The following is a 26,038-nucleotide window of genomic DNA, read 5'->3' on the forward strand; positions in this document are numbered from 1 at the left end:
AAACACCTTTCATTGAATAGTTTGTGCTGGAAAAGGTTGGTCATAAAAGGTTGTCTGTACTTCTCATTGAGTGAAACTCATAAGACTCTAGTCAATGAAGAATTCAATCATAGGTCTCTTCTATCTTACATGCCTTTATATACAAAATTTCTAAGGAGAAAAATCACAAATCTACCATTTTTTTTTTTTTTTGATAAATACAAATCTACCAAAACTCTCTCATTCACTCTACCTAGTACGCACCAAAAACTGATCAACTTTCAAAAATTATTCTCAATTTCTGTACCATCGTGTATTGAACATATTGCAGCAAGCAATTGGACGAAGAAAAAAGGACTCAGTGAAATTCCATTGTGCCGAATATGGTGATGGGTGGGTTTAATTGAATGAGAGTTGCCTTCCCCTCCGAAAGCAACTGTGGCAAAGTGTTGGCTTCCTTGGCTGCTACTCCCTCTCCAGTCCATATGGTAACATGAGGCCACTGGTTTTTGGAAACAATTTTTTCGCCATTTACAGAACCGAGGCAAGCTGCAAATGCAGCCGATTGATCAGAGAAGAGCAGAGCAGTCAAATCCACTGGAACTTTTTCATGAAGGAAGATGCCATAGTTAGCTACAGCTGTAACACCATGACTTCTCTTGTGTGCAAGAGTCACATGAGCCTTATTAAGGGTTTTCATCATATCCTTGTCCTTCAGGAAAGCCTTAACCTCTGGATTTTTTTCAGCCAACTGCTTGGGAAAATAAGAAAGAGTCAAATATGGGGAGAAAATAAAATATCCATCATCCCTGGATATGTACATTATGAAGACTATCCATAAATGGAAAAATAAAAGATGTAATACCGATGACAACCAACAATAACAAAACAAAATAGACACCACCTCAACAGGAGAATGGCATCTCAGGCGAAAAAAAAAAAGGAAATTCAATTAATGCAAGGTTCTCAAAAGCTGAAGCCCAGTCAATTTTTGTTTTAGTTTTTATTTTTCCAAGACAACGGATCCTGGCCCTAGAAGGCAGACTTTTGACCTGACTCTTGAAAACCCTTGTATCAGAAAGTCAAACATTGCTTCATTCAGAGGATGTTAAAACCAAGATCTTTCTCCTAAGGCCAAGCTCTATATTTTTGTAAAGAATCATGCAATATCAACATGCTGATAGCCAAGACACTAGACAGCCAGGCAAGCCCACAAGTAAACCCGTAAAGCTAGCTAGCTAGGCCACACAGATCTGTTGAAGGCCCTCGGGCAAGGTTTACTAACGGAGTTCAGCACTTAATAAACAAATTGAATAAAATTAATGAGCTTATTCAGTTTTGGTTTGTTATCTCAAGTAAATAGACTCAAAAAAAACAGATGAGAAGACAGATCTTTTACATACATTATTAAGGTGGCTTTGGATTTCTGTAACAGGCAGATCAACAGCAGCAAAAACAATGGTTCCAAACTTCCTCTTCTCAGTATCTGGCGTCATATAATCACCGCTAGCAATCTTTTTTAGTTGTTCCAACACTTGCTTGACAGCAAACTCAAAAGGAACCTGGGGTCATTGAGATCATAAATAGGTTTCTTTTAGCGATTTATGAAAATAATTTTTTGCTCAAGTTGATCCAGAAAAAGCCATTGGCATTAAACTGAGCTGAATATATTAAGTTATAAAAAAACAAAATGACCTGTATAGAGTTAAGATACTCAGCATTGCCGATTAAAACCTCCCGCAATTGTTTTTCCCATTTGGACCACTCCTTTGCATAGGATCCCTTCGTAGACTCCAATCTAAATAGTGAATGGCAGTAGTCAATAATAGGAGACCAAATCAGAAAATATCCCTTGGGAGTAAATGGCAGATAAAAACAAAAAGATCTTAACCGGGGGAGAAGAAAAATGAAGAGATATAAAATCTTTATTTGATATACGTCAAGCGAAGCAGAGAAGAAAACAAAAGCAAATAGCAGATGCAGCCTAAATAAAAAGCATCTCATAAGCAACAAGAATAGCGCAATCTCATTATAACTATCATTCTAGTTTTTGTGTTTATTTAAGGACCTCAAAAGAGAACAGTGCAATCGTATTTCTCTACAAGTCAATTCACATAACTCCATTTCCTCTGTTTCACATTTCCTCAATAGGAAACATACAAAAGGTTGAAGCAAAGACTGTTCTAAAGAAAGCAGACTTGACTTGGCAACTCAACCCTTTCAGCTCAGCTGATTTTTTCCAGTCAATAGTGCCAAAGTTAGATGATTCACAGTTTTCCATGCCAATCTTCTCTCTTTGTTTTGTTCTTTTTTTTTTTTTTTTTTGCCAAATTTTGAGCATGAACTTATTAACACGTCTGATAAAGATTTAGAGATAATGCAGTCCAAACAAATTAGAAAGAAGTGCAAAGCTTTCTTGTAACCAAACAATGCAGCATTTGAAATGGAGAGTATCCAGTTAGTGTATTTTAGAGGGGTAAAAATGTCCAAAAAATTAAAATGACAATTTTACCCCTTTCAAAAACGCTAACTAGATATTATCCATTTCATTTGAAATGGAGAGGATCTTATTCCATTTCTCGCACACATTTTTTTCAATTAAATTTATTTACTGTTAAAAGATTCTAGACACTTGATAGAGTGCACAATTCGGTAAATGAGGATACATGGCTTTTAAATGTTGTCAGAATATGGCTTCAATTTCTCTGCACAGATTACTGATATAAAATTGTATTTATATGAGTATCAACCCATATCCATAATATGATGGTAATGTAATTCATGCACCTTCCATGTCGGGTAGTGTGAAGCTGGTATAGATTTACTCCCTCCTCCAAAATAGACGTCACAGGATCGGGTAGGGGACTCCTGCATATGCACAAAAGCACAATTGAGAGGAATCATCCATCAAAAGTAATTTAAATCTCAGGTTGTAATAGCCCCCCAAAAAAAAAAAAACACAAAAACACAAAAAAAATCTCCCTATTAGGGTAGTAGGTAAAAGAAATACTTGTAAGAGAAGGGGCAGATCTGTGTAAACCTCAAGCTTCAATTTTGGTGGGGGAAAAAAGGAAGCAGACTCGGCATAGGAATTAGATTAAATTTCAGAGTTATTACTTTAAAGGTAAAAAATATTAATAGTTTAGTACCAGTGAGAGGAATCATCCATACACAATTTATTGAAGATGAAAAAGGGGCATAACTTTATTGTGGAGTGGGTGTCCACATTGGAAAATTAAAATCAACCTCACTGAACTATAGTGTTACTAGCCACAGCAGTAAGGCATCACTGCCAGTATCAAGGGTCCAGCTAGAGGATTTTTTGTTGGGGAGGGGGGGTGTTGCATTCTCATTTTTATTTCCTCAGCATTGGTTTTAGTTCGAAGCCAACTATTTAAGGAGAAAACTTGCCAAGTACCTCTCAGATTTCAGCAATGGCATCTTCACAAGTGAGCCAAATCGCTCAACCAGTTCACCCTCAAATTCTTTGCGACTCTATAGGATGTCAACAGAAGTACCTCAGAAAATGTATCAGAAATAAGAACATGCCTTGAAACATGAAACATTATGTTGGGGGGGGGGGGGTGTGGGGTTTGGGGGAAGGGTGGAATAGAGAGAGAAAGAAAGAGGCGGATGCTAATCATGCCTTTCCCTCATAAAGGTGATAAAACATTAGCAGCACATAGCCAGCATTTGGAGATGCCTTGTCAAGATTTCCCTGCAGATTCAAAGTAATAAACAAAATACAAGGTAGATGGTAATCTTATTTTGGATAAGTAAGGCGCCTAACTACAATAGTAGAAGAATCAGAACTGAAAGGATACCGGATGATTGACTCGTTGAAGCACACGAAACATGAAAACAGCTAATGCATCAAGAGAAAATGGATTTGAATCAGTTCCTGCATATATATGAGAGACCAGATTGGATTCTAAATTAGCAATACAATTAATATTTTTGATAAATCAACTAAGCAGGTTAGATCACTCTTTCTCAAAGACAGAGGAAGTACATAAATGGCCTTACTCCATAGCATCTATGCAAAGTAATCTACGCTGCAGTTTAACTCTATTTAAAGACCCAATTTGCAAAATAAGGTCTCAGAAAAAAAATAAAAAATAAAAATAAAGCTAATGAAAAGTAAAAAGAAAAAACTAAAAACATAATCTGTTTAGGCGTTCAGTATGGATCATAGGTGCAAGGTGTTATATTCAATGAGAATATGCAGCGATGACTTTTTTACGCCTTAGAGAAAACTGTTAAGATTGAGGTTCACATTGGTGTGAGTTTAGTCAACGAGGATGATAAAAAGGTACAGAGTCAGCTATCAAAAAGCCAAAATATAATTCCACCAAGGATCTATTATAAATTTCTAGCGACAGAGAACACCAGAAAGATTAACAGCTTCATGAGTAACAGGGGATATAACCTTCAGAATCAGGTACAACTGGAACTGCAGAGGCTCTGGTGCTGCGGCACATGTCTTCAATCTGCACAAGTAACCATGATGTCAACAAAGTTGAGAAGAGAACAGACAGTCTTTTCTTTCCCCTTTATCAGGGGCAAAAAGACATACAAAGTCTATAGAGGGAAATCAGGAAGTTTGATTTGTAATTGCATGCAACCGTGATGTACTTACAATAGATTAACTGAACTAAAAGAAGCAAAAGGGGAGAGAAAAGCAGCAGAATTAGGTTGAATACCTCTATAATATCTAAACTTCTCGCATAAGCATAACTAATTTCGTTCCATGTCAGATCACATATTTCCAAAGTTATCATGCAGCAAATTTATGGTACAGGCATGCATACCCCATAGGTATAAACATTATTGCTTACTCTACATAAAACAAGCAGTTCCATCTACCAAAGAATTTGGTAGACTTTGTTAAACATGGATCTTACTAGCAATCAATCCTACAAGAATCCAGTGATGAAACTTCAATAACTAAATAAAATTTGTTGGCACTAGAACATGATGAGCCCACAATCTAATAAATGTATACTGGATTGTAAATAATGTCCATGCATTAAGGAAAAACAAAAAAATAAAAAATGTAATTGACCGTTCACTGAATCTGTGCAAATTATCTACTAGGTGCCTTTGAGAAGATCAGGTGAAACAAACATCAGCATGATCTATTACATTTCAATCAACCGAGTAGAACATTCCTAAACAAATTTAAGAGAGTTTATTCCATTAGATTTTTATTAGAATCACATGCCCTGAATCATTAGAATCACATGCCCTGAATCATTATAACCAATATATTTTGATCAACATTTCTTTTTACCGTCAAAAGAGGAAATCCATTTCAGTGTTCTTTAAACATGTAATCAGAGCCTGTGGAACCATCACTTTCGCACTCATGCACTCACTTGAGAGATAGCCTTTGAATTCTACTGTTTGCTTAAAGGAACTCTGTCCATAGATATTTCTAAAAACTTTTTTTGATAAATAAAACGAGAGGTGCAACAAAAGTACTTCCCAGGAGGTCACCTATCCTAGTATTACTCTCGCCCAAGCATGCTTTACTCTGTAGTTCTAATGGGATCCGGTGCATTAATGCTGGTATATTCGCCACCCTTTCTCAAAACTTAGCTAGAACATTGCCAAATTTTTTCTGTAATCTCATTCAAACCTAAAGGTTAGACTCATCAAAACTTCAATGCATCCTAATGTTCCTCACCCCATTAAGAATGGATTTTGATTTCTCTAGCATCCATAAAAAGTAATATCATACTGTTCCTAGCACAAGTGTAACTACTATCAAGAGAAGGATCATGATCTGGGTACATATCTTTTGTCTATTTAGCAAAGCAGTGCACAAGGTTTCTCAGTGAATCATGATATAGACGTAGACAAAGAGGAAATTTACCTGTCTCCATACTTCTATATTTGGAGCATTCTTGTCTGCAAGCATTATAGAGTATGGTTTTCTCTTGCGCTCATCAGCAACCTTTGGCCAATATCTTGCTGTTGTTACATAAACATATTATTTTGCAGATATTTGAGTTACAACTGAGCCCCATAAAAAATGAATAATGCTAAGGATCATATTTTTATCCTCCTAAAATTGATGTGACTTTTAAAATCACCATTAAATTTTAGATGAATCATACTTGAATTTTGATTCAATGATGATTTTGAAAGCCACATCAGCTTTAGGAGGATAAAAAGAGGATAAAAAAATGGTCCCTAGTATTACTCATAAAAAATTCAAATTATTCAAGTATCTTTACATGGAAAAAACCAAGACATTGTCTTGTATACAGCTGCAGCAAGTGACAGAGAATAATGCATAACATATCTATTTCTGCATCATTAAATAAAAAGTTTTAATGCTTAGATCTAGAATGAATTATTCCATGACCATCTGTTTTGGAATAGCGTTTGTAAACCTCTGACCTGGATTTCTATTTTCTTTTATTTTAATCGTGATAGCAAGGATTACAGTCCTAATATCCAATTCTAAAATTGTAATATCATCCTCCACTTAAAAATAAAACTCAATGATATTAAATCAAGATAAGACTTTTTTTTTGGTAAGTATTAAATCAAGATCAGAATTGAGAAGTAATAAGGTTTCTAGTGCTCTAATATCTAATTTTTAAGTTTCAAGAATTCACCACGAGGCTATAGAGATAGATATGGCAACACATCCTCTTAGTCATTGAGGAAGTTGTATTATTTAACACACTTACTCATATCGATTTCTAAGATATAACTTATAGCTCACATAAAATCCAAACATTTCACAATTATAGTGAACAGATTACTAATAATTAATATGATTTGCAAGTAATTGATTTACTGAAATGAAAAAATAATTTATGACCTATTTATAATATGCATCTCCTGTCCCAACTGATTCTCTATTAAACTTCAATACACAGTTACCATAATATTGTCAGATTTTTATTCTGAATGGTTTCTGGTGTTGAAAAAAGCCATTTTCCTGTCGCAATGATGTTAAACCAACCGCAAGTATGCAGGGATGTCTATTATGAAGAATTCAAGATTCAAAACTTATGTGCCATTAGTAACACTTGTATCAAGGAAAACTTGACAATGTCTCTAACTTGATCAAACTGGTCAACAAACATGACGAATGAAGTGATAGAATGACCTCACATACTAAGAAAAGATATAACCGCTTATCATTGACCATGATTAGGAGGGCATTGCCAATATGAAGACACTAGGAGATGATGGAGATGTTTTAAAATATCCCGGAGATTGAAAACTCAAATTCAAAACGAATCAGTTTAAAACATCTTCTGGACAGTATCATACTTTTGATAAGGTCACCCATGAGACTATTGATGGGTCGATCATCTCCGAGTCCTCCAGGTGCATTTAGTAATTCCTTGCAAAGTGCAGACTTAGCACAACCAGGTATTCCTGCAAATGGCAATCCAGAGGCGGATATAAGACAAATGAATAGAAACAATGTCTGTAGTCCCAATGGCAGAGAGAGGTAAAACTTAATAGGTGTGCAGCACCAGACTAGTTCAAAGTCCAAAACAAGTACAATATACAAAGAGATGGTTGAACCAAGAACCATCACGGAACATTCAAATTATAAAAAGGCAGAATATGTCACAAACAGTTTTGAATATGATGTTAGAAGAGCACACAACTAGGATACAAGCAGTTTCTTTCAGCATGAAGTGGAGCAAAAATTGCTTTACGACACATACATGTAAAATGACATTCAAATTCTGTTGTATGAAAATACAAAGTACATAAACTTCTTAAAAGTATATATAAAATACAGGGAAATTATCCAAAACCCAGAGTTTTCACCTTCCGCCAAATAGGAAGCTGAGTTTTTATATTTTTTTCACCAAATAAAGACTAGAATTAATGTCGTCCACCAAGTAGGTCCGCTGTCCAACTCTCAGTTAATTTTTAACGGAATGTCTGTCAGATGGCTAATTTTACATGTCAAAACCAATAAAAAGGCACCACATGTAGTGGCCATCATGTCAAATTGTCATGTCAATAACCTTTTTTTTAAAAAAAGGGAAGGAACCAAAAAAAAGAGAACTTGAAAGAAAAGAGTGGTCCATGCCCCTCAAAACTGGTTTTTGGAGATGGCCAAACCACCCTAGGCTAGTTCGATCACCGCCAAAAGGGGCTTTTGAAGGTCGTTAGACCACCCCCAAAACTTGTGCTAGGGATGGTCTGACCACCCACACAACCCTCTTTTTTCTTTCTCGCTTTTTTTAAAAAAAAAATAATAATTTGAGTGGAATATAATTGAGATTTCACATAACTTACTCATTTAAAAGAGAGAGAGAGAGAGAGAGAGATTTCACATACCTTCATTGATGTGGAAATCTAACATGGTAGCCATTACATGTGGCGCCTTTCTGTAAGTTTTGACGTGTAATATAGGCCATCTAGTGGAGAGCCTATTAAAACTTGGATGGCAGACCTACTTGGTAGACACCATCAATCCTAGATCCATATTTGGCGAAAGGTGAAAACCTAGAGGGGTTTGGGCCTAAAATATAATTTTAGAACAAAAACGTGCTACATAGGCTTCAAACATGCAATCATCTAGAGTTCTTATAAGCGTCAATAGTAGGGTTGAAAAAGGGCGAGAAAGATATTCTTCCTGAGAATATTCATTGCCAATATAAAGCCATACACAAGGCCAAGACGTGATATAATATCAAAACTGATAGATGAAGTTCTGTAAATAGCCATCCAACTCCTTTTTTTTTTTTGATAAGTAAAATAGCCATCCAACTCCTAATCAATTTATCAACTTAAGCTCCCTAAGATTTGAAGATCCAAACAAAATCTAGAAGCTCACCCACATAAGCCTCCAGCTTGCAATTTAAGTTTCATTCTTATCTAAGGCATTTAGCTTTTGACCATAACATCCCCAAAGCTCATTTTGATTTCACACACTCAGAATTTGTTCTCTCAATATAAGGTCCTTTCTAGAACAAAAAAGCAAGTCTGAACCAACCTAAGTTGATTAATGTTACACATCAGCTCAACTGTAGTATAGCACACGTCAATGGATTGATAAGATATAAACAAGTTATCCTAAATCCAAGAAGACTTCTCAGATCCTCTCTCTCTTCTTGAATAGGTTAACCAAGTGATTAAAATCCAAGTATTAAAGCTTCATTGAAGAAAAATAGGCAAAGCATTAGAACATTTGCAAATACTTTTACCTGGAAAGAATACAATCAGCCCCTCTTTCTTGGGAACAATATCCTTTGCCAAGTGACTGGGGCTTGCTGGTGCGAACTCCCGCTCCTTCTCAAGATCACCTTCTTCATCCATGCCTCCCTCAACAATGGCCAAGAAATCTTCGGCCCTTACCAAGTTACCAGCAGATCCTATCAGAACCTGATTCTGTGGACTCCGTTTTGCATACTGTTCGAGAAAAGGCTCAGCTTCACTAAGGAATGTTGATTGCGGTAGCTGTTTGTGTCCATACTTCCTTCGTATGAACACAGCCCTGAATATGGAAGAAAAAGAAAAATATTCAATTCCATGAATCAATCAAAACAAATTCTGAGAGAAATTTAAGAGTTAGAAAATAGTAAGGATATGTGAAGAATGATTCAAGCACTACCATTCATCAAGCATCTTACTGAGTTCCCTCTGCTTTCCTGCTGAAGTGCCCCACGTTTTCATTTGCCTATAATGTTTAAAAGAAAGAAGGATAAATTGTTAACTAAATTAAAAAATTTGACAACTAAAATAAATTTTGACTTGAGCCTTCTCAGATAGTAGCCAAATATTTTAGCTTTTAAGAGAAATGTGACCATTACAATAGCCAACAATGTCATCAAACAAGTGTATCCCATAATATTTTGAAAAATGTATTATGTACCATTGATGAGTGAGACAACTAGATTAACATGGTATCAAAACATTTGTTTTAAGCTTGAATCCTGGTTTCATAGTTTATCTCTCAATTCAGTTAAATATTTCACATATTGGGTCTCATTTATTGAAAAGAAGTTTGCGCCCACACGTAATAGGGAGTATTAGAATATTAATTTAATAATTAAATTTACCATTTCTTGTCGGCTCAAGCTTTTATGACAACTAGTGATTAAAAAAATATATAAAACTTAAGTTGGTCTTATATTTCTCCCTGGTCCTTCAATCACCAGAGTGTGATAACAGGTAGCAAGTGAAGAAGGTATCTATTAATCTCATCCATTAAATGTCTCATTTAAGATTTCAAATACAACTTACAGTAAAACACGCAAGAAACCTTACCTCAAGTAATATGCCTTGTAAGCAGCTGGACCTTCTTTAAAAAGAATCGACAAGCCATTACGTATTAAAAAGGTTCTCAACTGCCAAAAAAAAAAAACATGATGTGTACAACTTATTGGCTCATCTCATAAAACTCCAATTCTGGAGAAGCACCAACCAATACTAATCTAAAACAAAGAATAAAACTTTTGTAAAGGAACAATTGGAACTGAGCGGATCTGGCATCAACTGGAGCGCCGGTAGTATCTAGAGGGAGCTCCTTTTTAGTCAGTATATGATCCTCCACTAGCAGCATCTCTTCCCCACAATTAGAAATTATACTCAGACTTACTTCCCAAGAACATGAGTCAATAAATTAAACAGACTCGGGAGAGACAAGAGTTACAGATTCCTCCGAGAGTAAATCTCAAGACTCCAAGGCAGGGAAAGTATCAGTAACATTTCCTTTCATATGAGAAACCTATCTTCTCATGAAACAGACCTACAAAGTATAGAAGTATTTCGAAAAAGGGATATTTAATGCTTTCAGGACTTTACTCTTCACACTCATTTATCACAACCACATCACACAGGCTGATGTTGTGTAATTTAAGCGGTTTCCCATGTAGCTACTTAAAAAAAAAAAAAGAGTAATAGCCACTTAATACACGCAACATCAGCCGGTGTGACATAGGTGTGAAGAGTAGCATTATTCGAGAATATTTCTTTCCTCTCCATGATTGATTTCCGGATTTCATTGTAACCCTAGTTGGGGATATGGCAAAAGTGGTAGACACTATGGACGGTTTTACTACTTGTGATTACAAATTTGTGTATTGTGTCAATGTAAGCAAACATAAGTGCACAATTATTTAATTGCATAATGAACTACCATATACTTTTAAGTATTTACCAAACAAGAGTCACGTTTCCAGGTAAGAAGGATACAGAACCATCCTATCACAATTTTACGTACTTATTCATTAAACATCTGGAGCATGATTGTATATCCATTGAGATTTGTATAAGAAAAGATACCTTATAAGTAAGAAATTTCAATTTAATCATTAAATTTGCATCTTCATCAGCAAGTCCATCTTTTGCCGATGCGCTACTGCTACTGTGTTCTACCATATTACTGATTTTACCAATTTCGATAGCTCTCTCCTTGTTTGCCTTGAATAAATTGATGTCAATAAAAAAGCCTGGGTAAATATGAAATATTACTATATTAGCAACTGATTTGCACCTCACAGTAGACCAGATAGGATACAATAACATTCTGTGTAAATTAAGCATCATTTATTTAAAAAGATACTTGAACATCATCGTACCATACATTGTCTCAGCCTCTTTAAGTATATACTGATTTATACCTAACCAGCAGATAAGACAAACTCGTTCTCTAACTTAGATGGGACTAACAAAACACAAGCTATATTAGGCCATTGTTGCTTAAAATTATCATTGAAATAATTGATGTACCAAGGTTGACACTAGAGAGAGAAAGAAATTGAATATGATCAATAGATGCATTTGACATCCTCATCTGTTCTCATTGCCGGCACTTATCTGAAGCTCTATGTGCACAGTTATGATGTTTGTGTTGTCTCTATGAATATGGGTTTGCATAGTCGTGACATATGATGCCATAAAAACAGGAAAAACCATACATCAACTGATTCAACAATTTGAAAATCACCAGTGCTGATTGGCTGTAAAACAAATAGAATGTATAGTATTGATAAAATTTGGATGCTTACGTCCCTTACAAGTCTTCGATTGTTGTCAAGTACTACATACCTATCTATTCTTCCAACTTCGCAATACGAATTCTCAGTCCATGATGAGAATCAAAAGTTATTATATACAGCAGAACTTTTGTTGCTCATCACTCGTGTGGGTAAAATGTTCAAGATTTATTAACATCTATATAGGTTCTTTCCATGAGATCCATTTTTACTTCTATTTTTCTATGAGGAACACATACATTACACAGAAAAATATAGTACAACCACCAAGAGCATGCAGAGAATAAGAGGCCCATATGTATCACAACCAGTATTAACAAAATAATCTTACTTCATTGTCCAGGGCACCGAGAATTATCAGGTATAAGGTTTGGAATTGAAGTAGATTATGATTGTACGGCAAGAAAGACCTTACCTCGATATAATGGCCACAATTCTGGCTTGTACCTGGAACACATCAAATGTCTATCACTTGGCAAATGCATAACATAAAATAATAAGGAATAGCCTAAGCCAGTTATTATTTATCATTTTGATAATTAATAATTTTATTAGAAAAATTCCAAAAAGGAACATAAGGCAAGTTTTATATTGAAGAAAAAGGATGAAAATTCAGTTCAAATGAGACCTAATCTCTTTTTGGTATCGCCGGAAGGCAGAGTCACTGTGAACGTGAACGACCATTTTGTAGAAAAGGTTGTCACTTGAAATGGAATCAATTTTGTGAAAGTTATGGTAACATTTAAAGGCAGCAGGGAACCGCTTTTCTCTCATCAAGCGTATCATTTCCTGGTTCAATCGAAAAATAGCAATATCAATAAAGGATAAATCAAAAGTCTGAATCACTTAAACAGCATTTATAACAGTATGTGATTTTAACAAAAGAGGCTACATAGTTTGCAAACCATTATGCAATGTGAAAAGCTATCAGTACTGTCCACAAGCAATGCATTATTTTCCTTGACAGATATACATATGTGAAACCAACACAACAAGGTAAGAAGGTAAGAAGCTACATTTACTTTAGCTATGAAAATCAAGCAAAAGAAACCATTTTAGCAGATTGTAGCAGGACCTGGAATTTGGTCGTTGAATAATCAGCAGGATGAGATTGTAAAAATTTTGAAATAACAGATCTATCAGCATTTCTTGAATGGGCGTCACCACCTTCCTTCACGAACCAGTCTGTATAGTTGGGGCAAAAGGAGGTACCAACACTCTGAAGAAGTGCTTTTATTTGCTGCAGTTGAGTTAACAGAAAATATAAAAGGTATACTTGATACCAATTCTTAACCACTGACTTTATTAATCAAATGCAAGTACAAATGCCACAATAGAATACCAAAGTTCATATATAGTAGCTCCGTGCTACCTGCTTTTCATCTGACCTATTTGCAGAACAAATTTCTCTAAGGCTTGGTCCCAAATCAAGGCCAGCTGAAAAACAAAGCAAATCAGGTATTACTTAATGATCAATACTCAATTCCTGATCCACCTAGCATTTTCATTGGTAAAGAAAGTAAACTTCCATGGGGCAAAAAGCAATCGGCTATACAATGACTTAAAAGGAATTACAAAGTGCAAGCAACAGATCTTTATATATAATTAAAAGTGTAAAGGCACCCCTAAGTACACATTGATCTAGACATGATGTAATTGTAAGAATATTAATTTCAATTATTAAATTCATCTTTCCCTATTAATTTAAAATTTTAGGATAACTAGTGATTTAATTTGGTATCATACCATGGGTTTGAGTTCGAACCCAACTCCGCAACTTACCCCCAATGCAATTAAATGTGTTAAACCTCACGGGCAGTATTACAAGTATTCTTGTTGAAGGAGAATTTGAGCCCATGTGCGAGGAAGAGTGTAAAAATATTAATTTGAAGCGCTAAATTTACCATTTTATATCAACTTAAACCTTTGAGATAGCTGATGATTTAACAGTAATGTATACTTGTAACTATTTTTGATAAATATGAAAAACAAAATGTAAAGACTACTATATGCACTAAACGCAGATACAATTCTACAAACTATCAGACACATGGAATTAGAGCTGATATTACACTATATTAGAGACAAATCAAGTGAGGAATTTATTTTTTCTCCCACAAGTTCTGCATCTCCTGTACTCTTTTTATGAAATCTAAAAAATTTCCCAAATGCATTAACATTTTAGAGAAGAGAATGTTGAGATTCTACAACCTCCTCCTTTGGATCCATTCTTTAGATCCAATTACAAATAAGTTCCCTATTTCGTCAGTTGTTAGTACTCCTCACACCACCTCCATAATTTCAAATAAGTCAAGAAAGTTTCTAGACAGGCAGAATGAGGAAACTGGATTGCATAAAATTCATTATATACAAGTAACAGAACTTCAGAGAGTTCCACATAGGATGTGTTACTATCTCTTTCTGATAGATTTTGTTTCTGTTCCTTATATTTTGACTAGTATATTGGTTGATGAAGCTAAAATTATAATTTCACACCACACTTTTATCAGTCTTAACACAACCTAGCACTTTGAGGGCAGATGCCATCTAAAAAAAAAAAAAACCAAGTGGATGTGGTTGTCCCTCTAAAAATAACTTCAGATAAAAAAAATAATAATAAAAAAAAAGTATAAGATGCAAGCAATGCAAAAGAGTGAAAAATAAAACTGGAACCACAGAAATTCCTAGCTAAGGTAACCAAACCAAATATAAAACTCAAAACAAAACAAATTCGTGTACCTCCCTCAGCTGGCGGAGGCGGAAATTCTTCTAAAACTTTCTCCATATGCTTGGAGCTCTCTTGGCTTACAATACGAGCCACAAGACCCTCTAAGATTTCACCCTGCACCTGTATATGATCTTTTGAACCTGCATATTAAGAACTTAAAGCTGAGTTAACACCCAACGTTTTCACACATAGCTCACTTAAAAAGAGCCAAATTTTCTACTGCGGCTAACCAGCAGTAGTTTGATGGTAAAGAAAAGCTTGTATAAAAATCAATTCCAAGTAGAGATTGACACAGAAAAAGATACACCAAAAGAAAATAATAACTCTACTTAATATGACAACCTAACATGGGAAAAAGACGCTGAAAGAAATATCAAAGGCCTTGTTTGGCAGAACTTGGTGGAGGTGGTATGGACGTTATAACAGACATTTGCAATCCAGCTCTAAACATGCGGGTAGAGCTTGTGGTATTATGCATGATCACTTTACTGTGCCAATGGTAATGTTGGACAAAAGCATTTAAGACGAGGATGGTGTGAAGTTAGAAGAATGGTGGTGGCAGCAATCCATTGCTGTAGCAGCATTAATGGTGAGGCAGTTATGGCAAGAGACCAAGGTGGTAGTGGTGCAGCATATGAACCATCCATGTTTTCTTTTCTGACAAGTCATCCAATCTCGTTAAGAAGAGTAGAGGGGAGTAACCCATGTATGCAGGAAGAATACAAGAAAGACACCCAATTAAGAAAAAGAAGAGCACAAAACAAGAAATTCTAAGAAATTAGAGAAACGAAAACAGTTGTAGGCAGCCATCCAATCGTGAAGAGATTTGAGCATTGTGTTCACTCCAAATACACCACATTACCACAGAGGTATCATCTTCCAAGCTTCAAAATTGCAGTGTCTTCCAAATTGTGCTCTCCAACAAGCCAACAGTTTCACCACCCATTGGGGCATGACTCACTCTATCCCAAAAAGACGAAGATCGAGTCCCAAATGTCTCTGGCTACTTCATAATGGAGCAAAAGATGATCAATGGTTTCCCCACTCATCTTACATATACAACAACAAAACACTATTATAATGAGTCTCTTTCTAAAGTTATCAATAGTTAGGATCCTTCCTAAAGCTGCATTTCAAACAAAGAACGCCACTTTTGAGATTACTCCAAATGCTCTTCCAAGGAAAGGAAGAGCCATCAGCGGGATTAGCCTCTCACAAAAAAATTTGACCTCAAAAACCAGCCTTCTGGAAGGAATCCAACGAATCTTATCCATGCCACCTTGGCTCAACTTAAGAAAATAACAAAGGTTAAAGAACAAGATAATCAAATCTACCTCCCAATTATGCATTGATCTGGTAAAGGTCATCACTGTAATGTGTCGTTAGAGAACCGCAAATAATTTTCCACCAAAGCCTCCTTGAAGCGAGATATACTAAACAACTCCAGGAAAGTTGCCTTCAAAGTCTAATCCCCACACCACACATCATGCCAAAGATCTGATCTTAGCACCATTTCCTGCCTACAACCTAATAAATCTAGAGAATTCTCCACACACCTAATATATTTCCATACCCCAACCCCGTAAAACCCAATAACCTCATTAGAACACACCCTCCCCACATGTTGTCATATTTAACATCCACATCCATCTCCACAGAGCCTCTGTCTTTGTAGCACAACGCTGTAACCATTTCCCCAAAAACAGAATGTTAAAAAGAAGCAAGTTCCTAACCCCAAAACACTTGAAGAAATCGGAGCGCAAATGTTTAACTAGCTTACTAGATGGAATTTAAATTCATCACCAACTCCACCACACAAGAAATCCCATTGAAGTTTCTCTATACAATTAGCAATAACAAGAGGGATGGGGAAAAGAGAAAAAAATAAGTGGCAAATTAGATAGCTGCTTTTAATCAAAGTGATCCTACAACATTGGACAAATAAAGCCACTTTAAACTTGTCAAAAAATTTTACTTTGCCTTGAAATGCACGCTCAACAAAAAGATACTTCATAAGCAAAGAAGAAACCCTACAACCAAGGATACAAACCAAGTCTTCAACATCTTCTACAACACCAACAACGACTAACTCTGATTTAACCAATTTAATTTTCAAACTTGAGACAGCTTCAAAGCATAAGAAAATACAATGCAAGTAAGGTGACATGGGTTTGCCTAACAAAAGATCAGGTTGTCATCCGCATATAGGAGATGAGACAAAATGAGCTCCTTATCATTCCTCATCCCCGCCGAAAAAACCTGATAAGTGGCCAATACGCTAAAAAACCTAATAAGTGGCCCATACGCTATGTACCTTTGGCTTTGTAGCACTAGAAAAATTGAAAGAAGCTCTGGGCATCATGATTTTTGTCGAGATCTACCTCGACCCAACCAACGCCTCTGCTTATGACTGTTTACCCTCAGCCTCAGTCAAGATCTCAACACAGGCACTACTGGAAACATGCCTATGCCAATAACCACCTTAAGATAACCCAGGAGGATTTGCGCCGAAAGACAACTGGAGAGATTCTAAAAACTGTTGCAACTCGAGAGGAAAACCTCTCCAACCCCTACCACCTTTTCCTTCCAGTATGACAACAAGTCCTCTCCAACCACCACCTCCATACTTTGCAATTGCCAAGAAACAACCATGTTTGTTTGACAGTTTTGGGCAATGAAGGCTTTATTTCCAACCCTAGAAGACTTCACAAACTCCTTCAACCCCTCCACTTGAGGTAGAGCATCCATGGTGGCCAACAACCAAATCACACCAACTTTACCCAAGAAGACTGAACAAAAAAACTCCCCTGCTTCTTTAATAGATCCATAAAACAGAAACCCCCTCCCTCAACAGCAAACTAAAAAGACTTGGATTCAACAATAAACCATCTCAATTTCCCCATTCCTCCTCTCATAGATGATAAGCAACACTTAAGTTCTGCATGAAAGGATAGACTAAAAGGCGTTCTGTTGAGCAGAAATAAACATGTGTGTAGGTTTGCTGGAGGAACATTGAATCTTGATACATCTCAGCCAAGCAACAATTTGTATTGGATCTAAGGTGGTTTCAAGAACAGTAGATTGTATTGATTTGTATTTTACACCATCCATGTTTTCATTTATGTTTCAAGAGAATTTTTGTACTTTCTTTTTTTTTTTTCCCTTAAGTCAGCACATATTATTTCTTGCTTTTGGCTCAGTGGTTGAGAAAAATAAGAGAAGGGGAGGGTGATCATTCCCAACAGGCATGAAGTCAAAACGGTTTCCAATATAAGTTTTATATAAATAAAAAATGTTTGTTTAAGATAACAATTTTGAATTAGAAACAACCAAATAAGGCCCCACAAAATTCCAAGCTAAGTAGAAGCACATCGTACTTAAAAACACTACCTGAGACAGATATATCTGCAACTTCATCTAGAGCCTTACATACAGTTGTCGCAGTTCCTTCTTCACAAAGGGCATCATAGGTAGCAAAAAATGAAGTCGCTGATTTCCTTCGATTACAAAAATAAATATCAATCAGAAGCAATATAGCAATGATTTTACTATTTCTGCCTAAAAATTTCCACTTGATAATTCTCATGGCAAAGATGAAGATGAAACTTCCATCGCTTTTGAAATGAGTAAAGAAAACTGAACATAAATTCCCCCCAAAAAAAAAAACAGAAACTGCCCCACACTAACTTAATTAGAGAATTCTCAATGCCTGTCAATATTTAAAACCATTAATCATGATCAAATAAATCATACACTAATTATGGCACATGAAAAAGAAAACCTTAACTCCAGCAGAATTATCAGCTTGATTAAAGGACCATAAGAGCCATGCTTTGAGCGCACATGATAATTCAAACCAACTCTTCAAGCTATGCAAGTAATAGGGATCATAGATCATTACCTTGTTGTGAACAACCACACATGATTTGTTGGTAGGCGCCATTTTCTACAAAAAGCAATTATTTCAGGAGTAGAGTAAAACTTTGGCTTTCCATTGCCCAATTCTGTGACTGCTGTTACTACCACTGCACAAAAAAAAAACACACACACACACACAAGTTAAACAGTTTCATGATGACAATAATAAAAAAACCCACGTTGATGTTGAGGGAAAAAAGAAAAAGCTAAGGAAGGAGCAAAAGAACGACATCTTAAGGAAGCATAGGCATGAAGTAACATAACTACATCAAAATAGGAATAGTTCCATCTGCAGAGCATCAGTTAAATCCTTAGAAGAAGTTCAAATACATATCAACATGTCAAACAAAAAGCATGAACCCAAATATTCCTCATTCATTTAAAAGAAAAAGTCAAAGAGGCTGTGAGAATTCCATAAAACAATCAGCCCCAGCAACCAACCAAAACAGCCCAAACTTACAATCTGCAACAAAGATATCCAATCCCAAAGAAAATCAAAGAAAGGAGCACCTCTAAACTGAAGGTAAGTTCCAAGATTATGCGGCTCGCTCCTACTTCTAGGTATCTTTCTTACATTTTATTTGTATCTTCTCAAATTCTTCTTGACCCTATCACTACAAGGGAAACCCACTAAATAACCAATATTAAGGAAATGACACAAAAAAAAGTTGCTATAGTCATCAATTAATCCTAACTGCCAATATTGCAATAGTGACACAAGAAAGATTACAAGAGTTTTGGGTGTTTTTCTCTTATATACTTCATGTATACTTGAGTTGCACCCCTCGCGCTTTTAATGAACTTTTTTACTTGTCAAAATAGAAAGATTACAAGAGTTATCACCAAAAAGAAAAAGGAAATTATTTATAAATTAGAAACATTGAATCAAACATGTCAAAACTTCAATAATGAAAATTACTCATGTCACACTAGATAATGCTATGTTTACAGAATGAATCAATACCGTTAAAGAGTATAAAATAAAAAAGAAAGTAAACATTCATACTACAAGGAAGTAGAAGGTGATCAGACAGTTCTATAAATATGAACCATGTTTTGGCTTCCCTCATGCAGAATATTTTATCTCAAGAAGAAAGAAGCTAAGCCTTTAAAAAAACTCTATGTTTTGAATTCCTAAGTGAAACTTATGCAAACAGCCCAGCCTTCATTGAAACAGTATCTAACGCATGTGGCTGACAAAATTACTGATGTATTATCTGAATTATAAAGCAAATTTCATACTATATGTAAATAAATTGTGAGTGTTAACAATCATACCAATGATGTTCAACCAAATGCCCAACATACTCTCCTAGACAATCTACAGACCTGACTGAAGTCTTAAGCATAACAGCAGCCAAAGGCCCAATTCCTTAATTAGAACCACACACTAAATCTGACGGTTCAAGATATTTGGACAACTTTAAGTAGTGATTCTCGTAATAAAGAATGAACTTTGTCTCCAAGTCTAAAGCTAAGAAAAGTCATGTATTAGAATTTGAATATGCCTAATATTTGTGAATGTTATAGCTAAAACAAAAATTTGTTAGTTGAACAAAGTGGAAACAACACTTTTTTGTATAAGAAGCAAATAGTGGAAACAACACTGTTACCATAATCTTCTTGGGGACGCTGTCCGTGGTCTCCAAGAACAGCAGTTACCAGTTCCATCGATATAGACATGCGGCTCCTCTGAAAAAATGAATAACAACCTCAGTTTCTCAGCAACTTGGGACCAAAAAAGAAAAACAACTAAACAAACATAATTTTAAATTTTAAAGAAAGAAAAGACAAGGCTTAGTATAATAACCATAATGTCCTGCTAGCTACCAATTGAACATAACACAGACATTATGTGGATCGGTTGAGAACTTAAATTCAGCAAGAAAGACAAACAGATAGATAGACAAACAGACAGACAGACACAGATTTATCATTAAGCATCCCTAGATTAACGGGAAAATGCAGAAAGCAAGAATGACAATTTTGTTGTATTTCTGACTCATACAAAAAAATTTAGGTGAACACTACCTCAAGAAAATCATTGAACTCTGCTTGCTTTTTTGCTGCTTGAGTTCCCCATGCTTCACGAAACATCCGTCCAAGAACAAAAACACCTACAGCAGTGTATCTGCAACAGATACATCCTGTTCAGCAACTATAGAGCGAAAACATTTTTTTTCCAGGGTAATAAGAGAATATCATAAAAAGCATAAGGTGCCCCTAAGCATACAAGAAGTATACAAAAAAAACAACAAAGCAGGAAAAAGAAAAAACACCCGCAAAAACCCAAAAAACAGGAGGAACCCCAGACGCAGCCCACAAAAACTATAGAGCAAAAAAAAATCCAGTGACGTATAAAGAAAAAAGATTGAGCACCATGAAATTTCTAGCACATCTTTATCTATAAGAGAATTTAACACCAGAGTGGTTCCACATCATGCTGCATTATCACATAATTGTAAGTATAACTTCCAACTGATGGTGATACTCATACATGGAAATATCACATAGACCAATGTCAGTTTATTTTTAATGCAACAGAGATGGCATGCCCTTTGGATGAAGACATTAAATCAGAAGAATCTGCCAATGATAATAAAAGCATAGAATGGGTTGCGTCAGGTGCATTGCATGTGCCTTGCATAGAACAACTAATATTGATGGATCAAGGTTTTTATTTTTATTTTTTTGAGATGGAACAAGAATAAAAAATAAAAATAAGTGTCCTAAGCATACATATTCCCAAAGCTGTTTTTCGCATATGCTCCACCCTCATGACCGGCATACATAAAAAGAGACCCAGAGTGTTTAAGTGAAACCTGCAAAAGGCATCATTATTTAATAAATCAACCCGATGTATATATATATTTAAAAAAAAAAAAAAAAAAAAAAAAAAAAAAAAAAAAACCTTGTATAACAATCAGGTTATCAATTACTGGAATATACTATAAACTCAAGTAGAAATAAACAAGAAGAATATCTATTTTAAGTCGGTACTCACAACACAGGAAAAGAACAGATATAAAATGAAGCCAACAGCGGTGGAAACTCCAATGTTTTCAAGAAAAAAGTGCTTGCAAAACCCTTACCTCCAAGGTAGCTAAGCCTTTAGATACCATCTCTATCATCCTTGTCCTAACCTGTACATGTTGAAACAGATAATCAATAAGTAACACTGCCAAATTAAAAAATGAGATGTAATTTGTAATCAAACAGATAATGTCATCACCCACAAGCAAAAGAAAGAACACAGTTCTACAAAATATTAGCACTGGCTAGACAAGAAGCCATAAGACATATAGGCACAAGAGTGGGAACTAGTGCTCACAAACAATCAAAAGAGAATTTTAGAATTAAAAAAAAAAGCGATAATATGGAAACCACATTCTGAACACTAGATAGGGTCATTGTCCACAAAATGTAGAGCATACTTTGCATTAGGTTTGCGAAGACACAGTTGATAGACACAATTTAGAATAACAGAATTGCAATAAAATTGTACCTCTTGATCTGACTTCTCATTTTCAAATTTTGGATAGAACGTAGCTCTTATTTGCGCAAGTGAGTACGTGGAGTTATCCACAGTGAAATTTTCAAGCAGATTACCCCGGAACAACTTACTCAAACCAGCACTACTTATCTGAGCTGCTGCTGTTTCAGCCCCGTTCCCCTGGACCATTTCATCAATAGGTGCATTTTCAACTTCCACTGCTGTGGATCCACTCACTGTTCCGTATGACTTGGCTAGCCCACTGCTTTCAGCAATACTCAGCCCACTGATTCTACTAATGACAGCTTCAGCAACAGTTGCTGACGCACTGCCTGTATCTGAAGACATGTCAGTTTCTGGCTTCTCTTTCCACCTTTGATCTCTATGTTTACCCCTTTGCTGCAAATTAAAAAGCAAAATCTCTCTATATTAGTCAATTAAGCCAATAAATTCAACTCTAAAGACACGATTGTTTTCTTAAGCACATCATGATAAGCCACTAAGGCTCTTAACTCGATTAATAATGTCATTTTGCATATACTGAATCATAAATCAAACTACATTAAGGTACAGAATTTTTACACTCTTTACTTATCAAAAAAATAATTCAAATTACAATAAGATTATTCAATCAATAAATATTAGTTCTTCCCTTCAGAATAATAAAACAATCTGGCAACTGCTTAATCAATTAGACAGACAATCAAATCTTCACCAAAATGAGCATCAGACTACAACAACGAGCAATCATCCATATATTCCCGAAATGTTCAGTAAACTATTATACTTATCAAATACAACAACGAGCAATCAAGCATCCATTGTTTTTCATATCAAACAACAGTTAACCATTCACCAACGACGAAACACGTATATTAAAGAAATAAATCAAGAAAAATCATCAATAATCCGAAATACAACAAAAAAACATAGTGAATTGACCGAAAGTATACAATCCAACAAACAAGAAGAAACATCAACAGATTACAAAATTTTCGGAAAACAGAACCAATAGCTCAACGAACTCAAAAGCACCACTCTGCATTTTATCCAAACATCAGCGATTTCGAAAAATCAACCAACGTTAGCTAACCTTCCAATACAATCGCAATAACAAAAATTATTGCGCATAACAATGACAAGAAATATAGATATAAACTTATGTCAGCAGTGATGATGAGGTAGAGTCGATACCTGGTTGTAAGGCATGATTGGGCGAGAAAGAGAAAAGGAGGAGGTAAAAGCGAGAGAGCGAGCTAGGGTTATGTACGTCGGAGGAGAGCGAATGAAGAGGAAGGTTCTGGATTTGAAGGTGGAGGAAGATTGAGAGCGAGAAGGAAGGGTGAGTGCGAGAGAGAATAGAATCCTCTGCGGTGCCGACATTCAAATGCTTGCCTAGACTCGCAACAATGTGTATATACAAGGAGCCCCAGAGGGGGAGATGGCGAGAATGAGAGCGTGAATACTGAATACGGAGATTGGAGAACACACGGCGCTATTCAGAGCTGCTACGTGTCGCTCCTCTAGTTACAGTTCACGGAGAAACGGTCACAAACGGACCTGGCCAGTGTCCTGCATGCTACGCACCGTTTTGACTTGTGGCAAAGTCAAAAGTTACTTTTCGAGACACTGTTGCCTAGCTCTTCGTGGGCTCCTAGTTTTTGGTCCCATCACCGGTTTCAACTTTCAATCACGCCAGTCCCTCCACCTTGTTGGCTCGCCACCTCATTCGGTCATCGCATTTTCATTTGTTTTGGTTGACTTGTGGGTTTTAGATCCGGTCTAATCTAAAAGCTAGAACAGATCAGTTAGATCTGTTCCTTTCGGGCTTGCAAAGCCAACGACGCGTCTTTCCCCCACCTTGTCCAGCCTCTTCGCCACCTATTGCAGCCCTCCTCGTCACAACACTGCCACCACGCACCAGTGCAAGGCCAACACATGCTGACGTGGGAGCTTCACTCTCCTACACGTGCGAAACATGCGCAGATGTTGCTTCGCTTCCACTGATGCTGTTGTCTGCTGATTTTGTGTTTTTTTTTGTATTTTAATTTGTTTTTGCAGTTTCTTTGTAACTTGTTTGAATAAGGATTGTACAGGCTAATTTCCTGGCTTTTAGATTAAGAAAGATGAGTTTCAGCATTGGGTTTTCTGCTCTCAGTGTCAAAAAAATATGAGTTACTTATGCATTGAGTTGAGTCTGTCTAGAACAGATCTGTTGTTACAACCAAAGATTAGTCATGGATTAGCAAATGTTGATGTCATAGATAGGTCTTGAATGTCAAATTGTTATGTATGTATCTATGACTTGTAATCTTGTAGCTTCGGCTATAATTTTCAAAAAACCTTTATGCTCATCATCCCTCATATATATATATATATATATATATATATATATATATTACACGTTGTAACTTATAAAAATTACTTTCTTTCGAAATCAAAGTCTCACACAACTGCGCTGATTAAAAAAAAAACGTTTGTAAAATAAATAAATAAACAAAATGCCCAATTATAGTGCAGTGCACGACTTTACCGGAATAAAAAAATTAAAAATTAAAAAAATCAAAAAAATTAAAAAAATTAAAAAAAAAAAAAAAATTAAAAAAAAAAAAAACACTAGTCTCTTTGATCAATATGTCCAGTAAATTACCAATATCGCTCAATACCGCGATATTTGGATTTGGACAGATCAACCCATCAAAATTCGTAGAGAATACTTACGCCTTTCTTTAATGGAAATTCTAGCACTTCGAATTCAATCTCTATGAGTCGGTGATATTAGAAATTGAGAGAGAGAGAGGGCCACCGTCCATCCCTCTTTGCCGCCTCCGCCAACTCCCAAAACGGCGTCGCCGTCAGACCACGCGTCTAAAGATGTTCACAGCGAAGACAAGAGTTTCATTGGTGGGATTTTGGCGAGCAACAGTGCAATCGAAATTGTGCATGTACTACGAATAAGAGTGTTTGACGATTTCCAAAAAAAAAAAAAAAAAAAGTGTTAGATGATTTTATTATAAAGTGAAGGGCCGCTGATAAATTAGGGTTCAATTATTCTTTTATATAATTTTTTATTTATAAATGTATGTTAAAAATATGCATTTGAAATGAAAAAACTTTAAAATAAAAGAAAAAAAAATTAACTGAATCTTAAAAAATTTCTAACAAAATTTCATACAAACAATATAATGTCCAATCTCAAAAGTACGAAAATTAATTTTTAGATAAAATTAACAAAAAAGAAAATGTTTATTTAATATTTAAATATAAAAAATGCTTCACATAAAATAATCACCTTAACCCTCACAATACATAGAGTCGGCCCTACTAATAAATCAATCTTAACTGCAAAAGTTTATGTATATGAGACGTGTTACACATCCCAAATTTTTTTTCCAAATGATGTATCACAATTTCATAAGATTTATTATTTTAGAAAGTGTGTCACCAACTTATGGGATGGTGACACATCATTTGAGGACTAACTTTTAAGAAGAAAATTTGAGATATGTAGCATTTTTCTGTGTATAAATATTGTAAATAAATGTGCAAATAAAGTTTAGGGTTAAATACTATTTTAGTACTTGTAGTTTGCATCAAAATCAAATAGGCACCTGGATTTTCAAAAATATCGCAAATGGTACCTGTAGTTAGCTAATAAACCCACATGGTACTTATGTCAAGATTCCGTTAAGTTTCACGTGGGCGCCACGTGGTGTGGTACCTAGGTTTTGGGTGTCACGTCATATTTTATTTATAAATAAATAAAACCAAAAAAACATATTTTATCTAAAAAAAAAAAAAACAAAAAAAACAAAAAACAAAAAACCAAAAAAAAAAAAAACGCTGGGGTGGCCAAACCACCCCATTTAGCCTGGGGGTGGTTCGGCCACTCCAATGTTTTTTTTTTTTTTTGGATTTTTTTATAAAATA

At 35.5% G+C, this 26,038-nt stretch overlaps 1 protein-coding gene across 3 annotated transcripts; it reads right to left on the bottom strand.

Annotated features, from left to right (window-relative positions):
- Nucleotides 1–202: 202 nt before the first annotated feature.
- RNL (RNAligase) lies at nucleotides 203–25,066 on the bottom strand. 3 transcript variants are annotated; one of them, XM_059573725.2, is made up of 27 exons: nucleotides 24,830–25,066; nucleotides 22,121–22,507; nucleotides 21,708–21,758; nucleotides 21,355–21,437; nucleotides 20,647–20,746; nucleotides 20,229–20,307; nucleotides 18,599–18,722; nucleotides 18,088–18,194; nucleotides 14,709–14,837; nucleotides 13,342–13,406; nucleotides 13,045–13,209; nucleotides 12,598–12,758; nucleotides 12,385–12,416; nucleotides 11,257–11,423; nucleotides 10,240–10,319; nucleotides 9,584–9,649; nucleotides 9,177–9,466; nucleotides 7,276–7,383; nucleotides 5,858–5,955; nucleotides 4,409–4,469; nucleotides 3,804–3,880; nucleotides 3,626–3,697; nucleotides 3,398–3,474; nucleotides 2,767–2,847; nucleotides 1,675–1,777; nucleotides 1,383–1,541; nucleotides 203–730 (listed from the first exon to the last, which is right to left on the bottom strand). In XM_059573725.2, exons 2-27 carry the CDS (start codon nucleotides 22,454–22,456, stop codon nucleotides 338–340), a joined length of 3,264 nt encoding a protein of 1,087 aa, XP_059429708.2. In that variant the 5' UTR covers nucleotides 22,457–22,507; nucleotides 24,830–25,066; the 3' UTR covers nucleotides 203–337. The 3 variants fall into 3 exon arrangements, with proteins under 3 accessions (XP_059429708.2, XP_059429707.2, XP_088375054.1); XM_059573724.2 differs by lacking the exon at nucleotides 24,830–25,066 and adding an exon at nucleotides 23,303–23,779; XM_088518928.1 differs by lacking the exons at nucleotides 21,355–21,437; nucleotides 22,121–22,507; nucleotides 24,830–25,066.
- Between the last annotated feature and the right edge of the window lie 972 nt (nucleotides 25,067–26,038).

This window comes from Corylus avellana, chromosome 8, assembly GCF_965113065.1.
Source record: "Corylus avellana chromosome 8, dhCorAvel1.hap1.2, whole genome shotgun sequence".
Classification (NCBI taxonomy): Eukaryota; Viridiplantae; Streptophyta; class Magnoliopsida; order Fagales; family Betulaceae; genus Corylus; species Corylus avellana.

Bases quoted from the DNA above. Each gene is read 5' to 3' on its own strand.
- RNL (XM_059573724.2), bottom strand. From the start codon at position 23,491: ATGTCGGCACCGCAGAGGATTCTATTCTCTCTCGCACTCACCCTTCCT. The intron at 13,407-14,708 runs GTACACGAATTT...TTTGTTTTTCAG, and splicing joins GCCTCCGCCAGCTGAGGGAG to CTGGCCTTGATTTGGGACCA. The intron at 13,210-13,341 runs GTAGCACGGAGC...ACTCAACTGCAG, and splicing joins ATAGGTCAGATGAAAAGCAG to CAAATAAAAGCACTTCTTCA.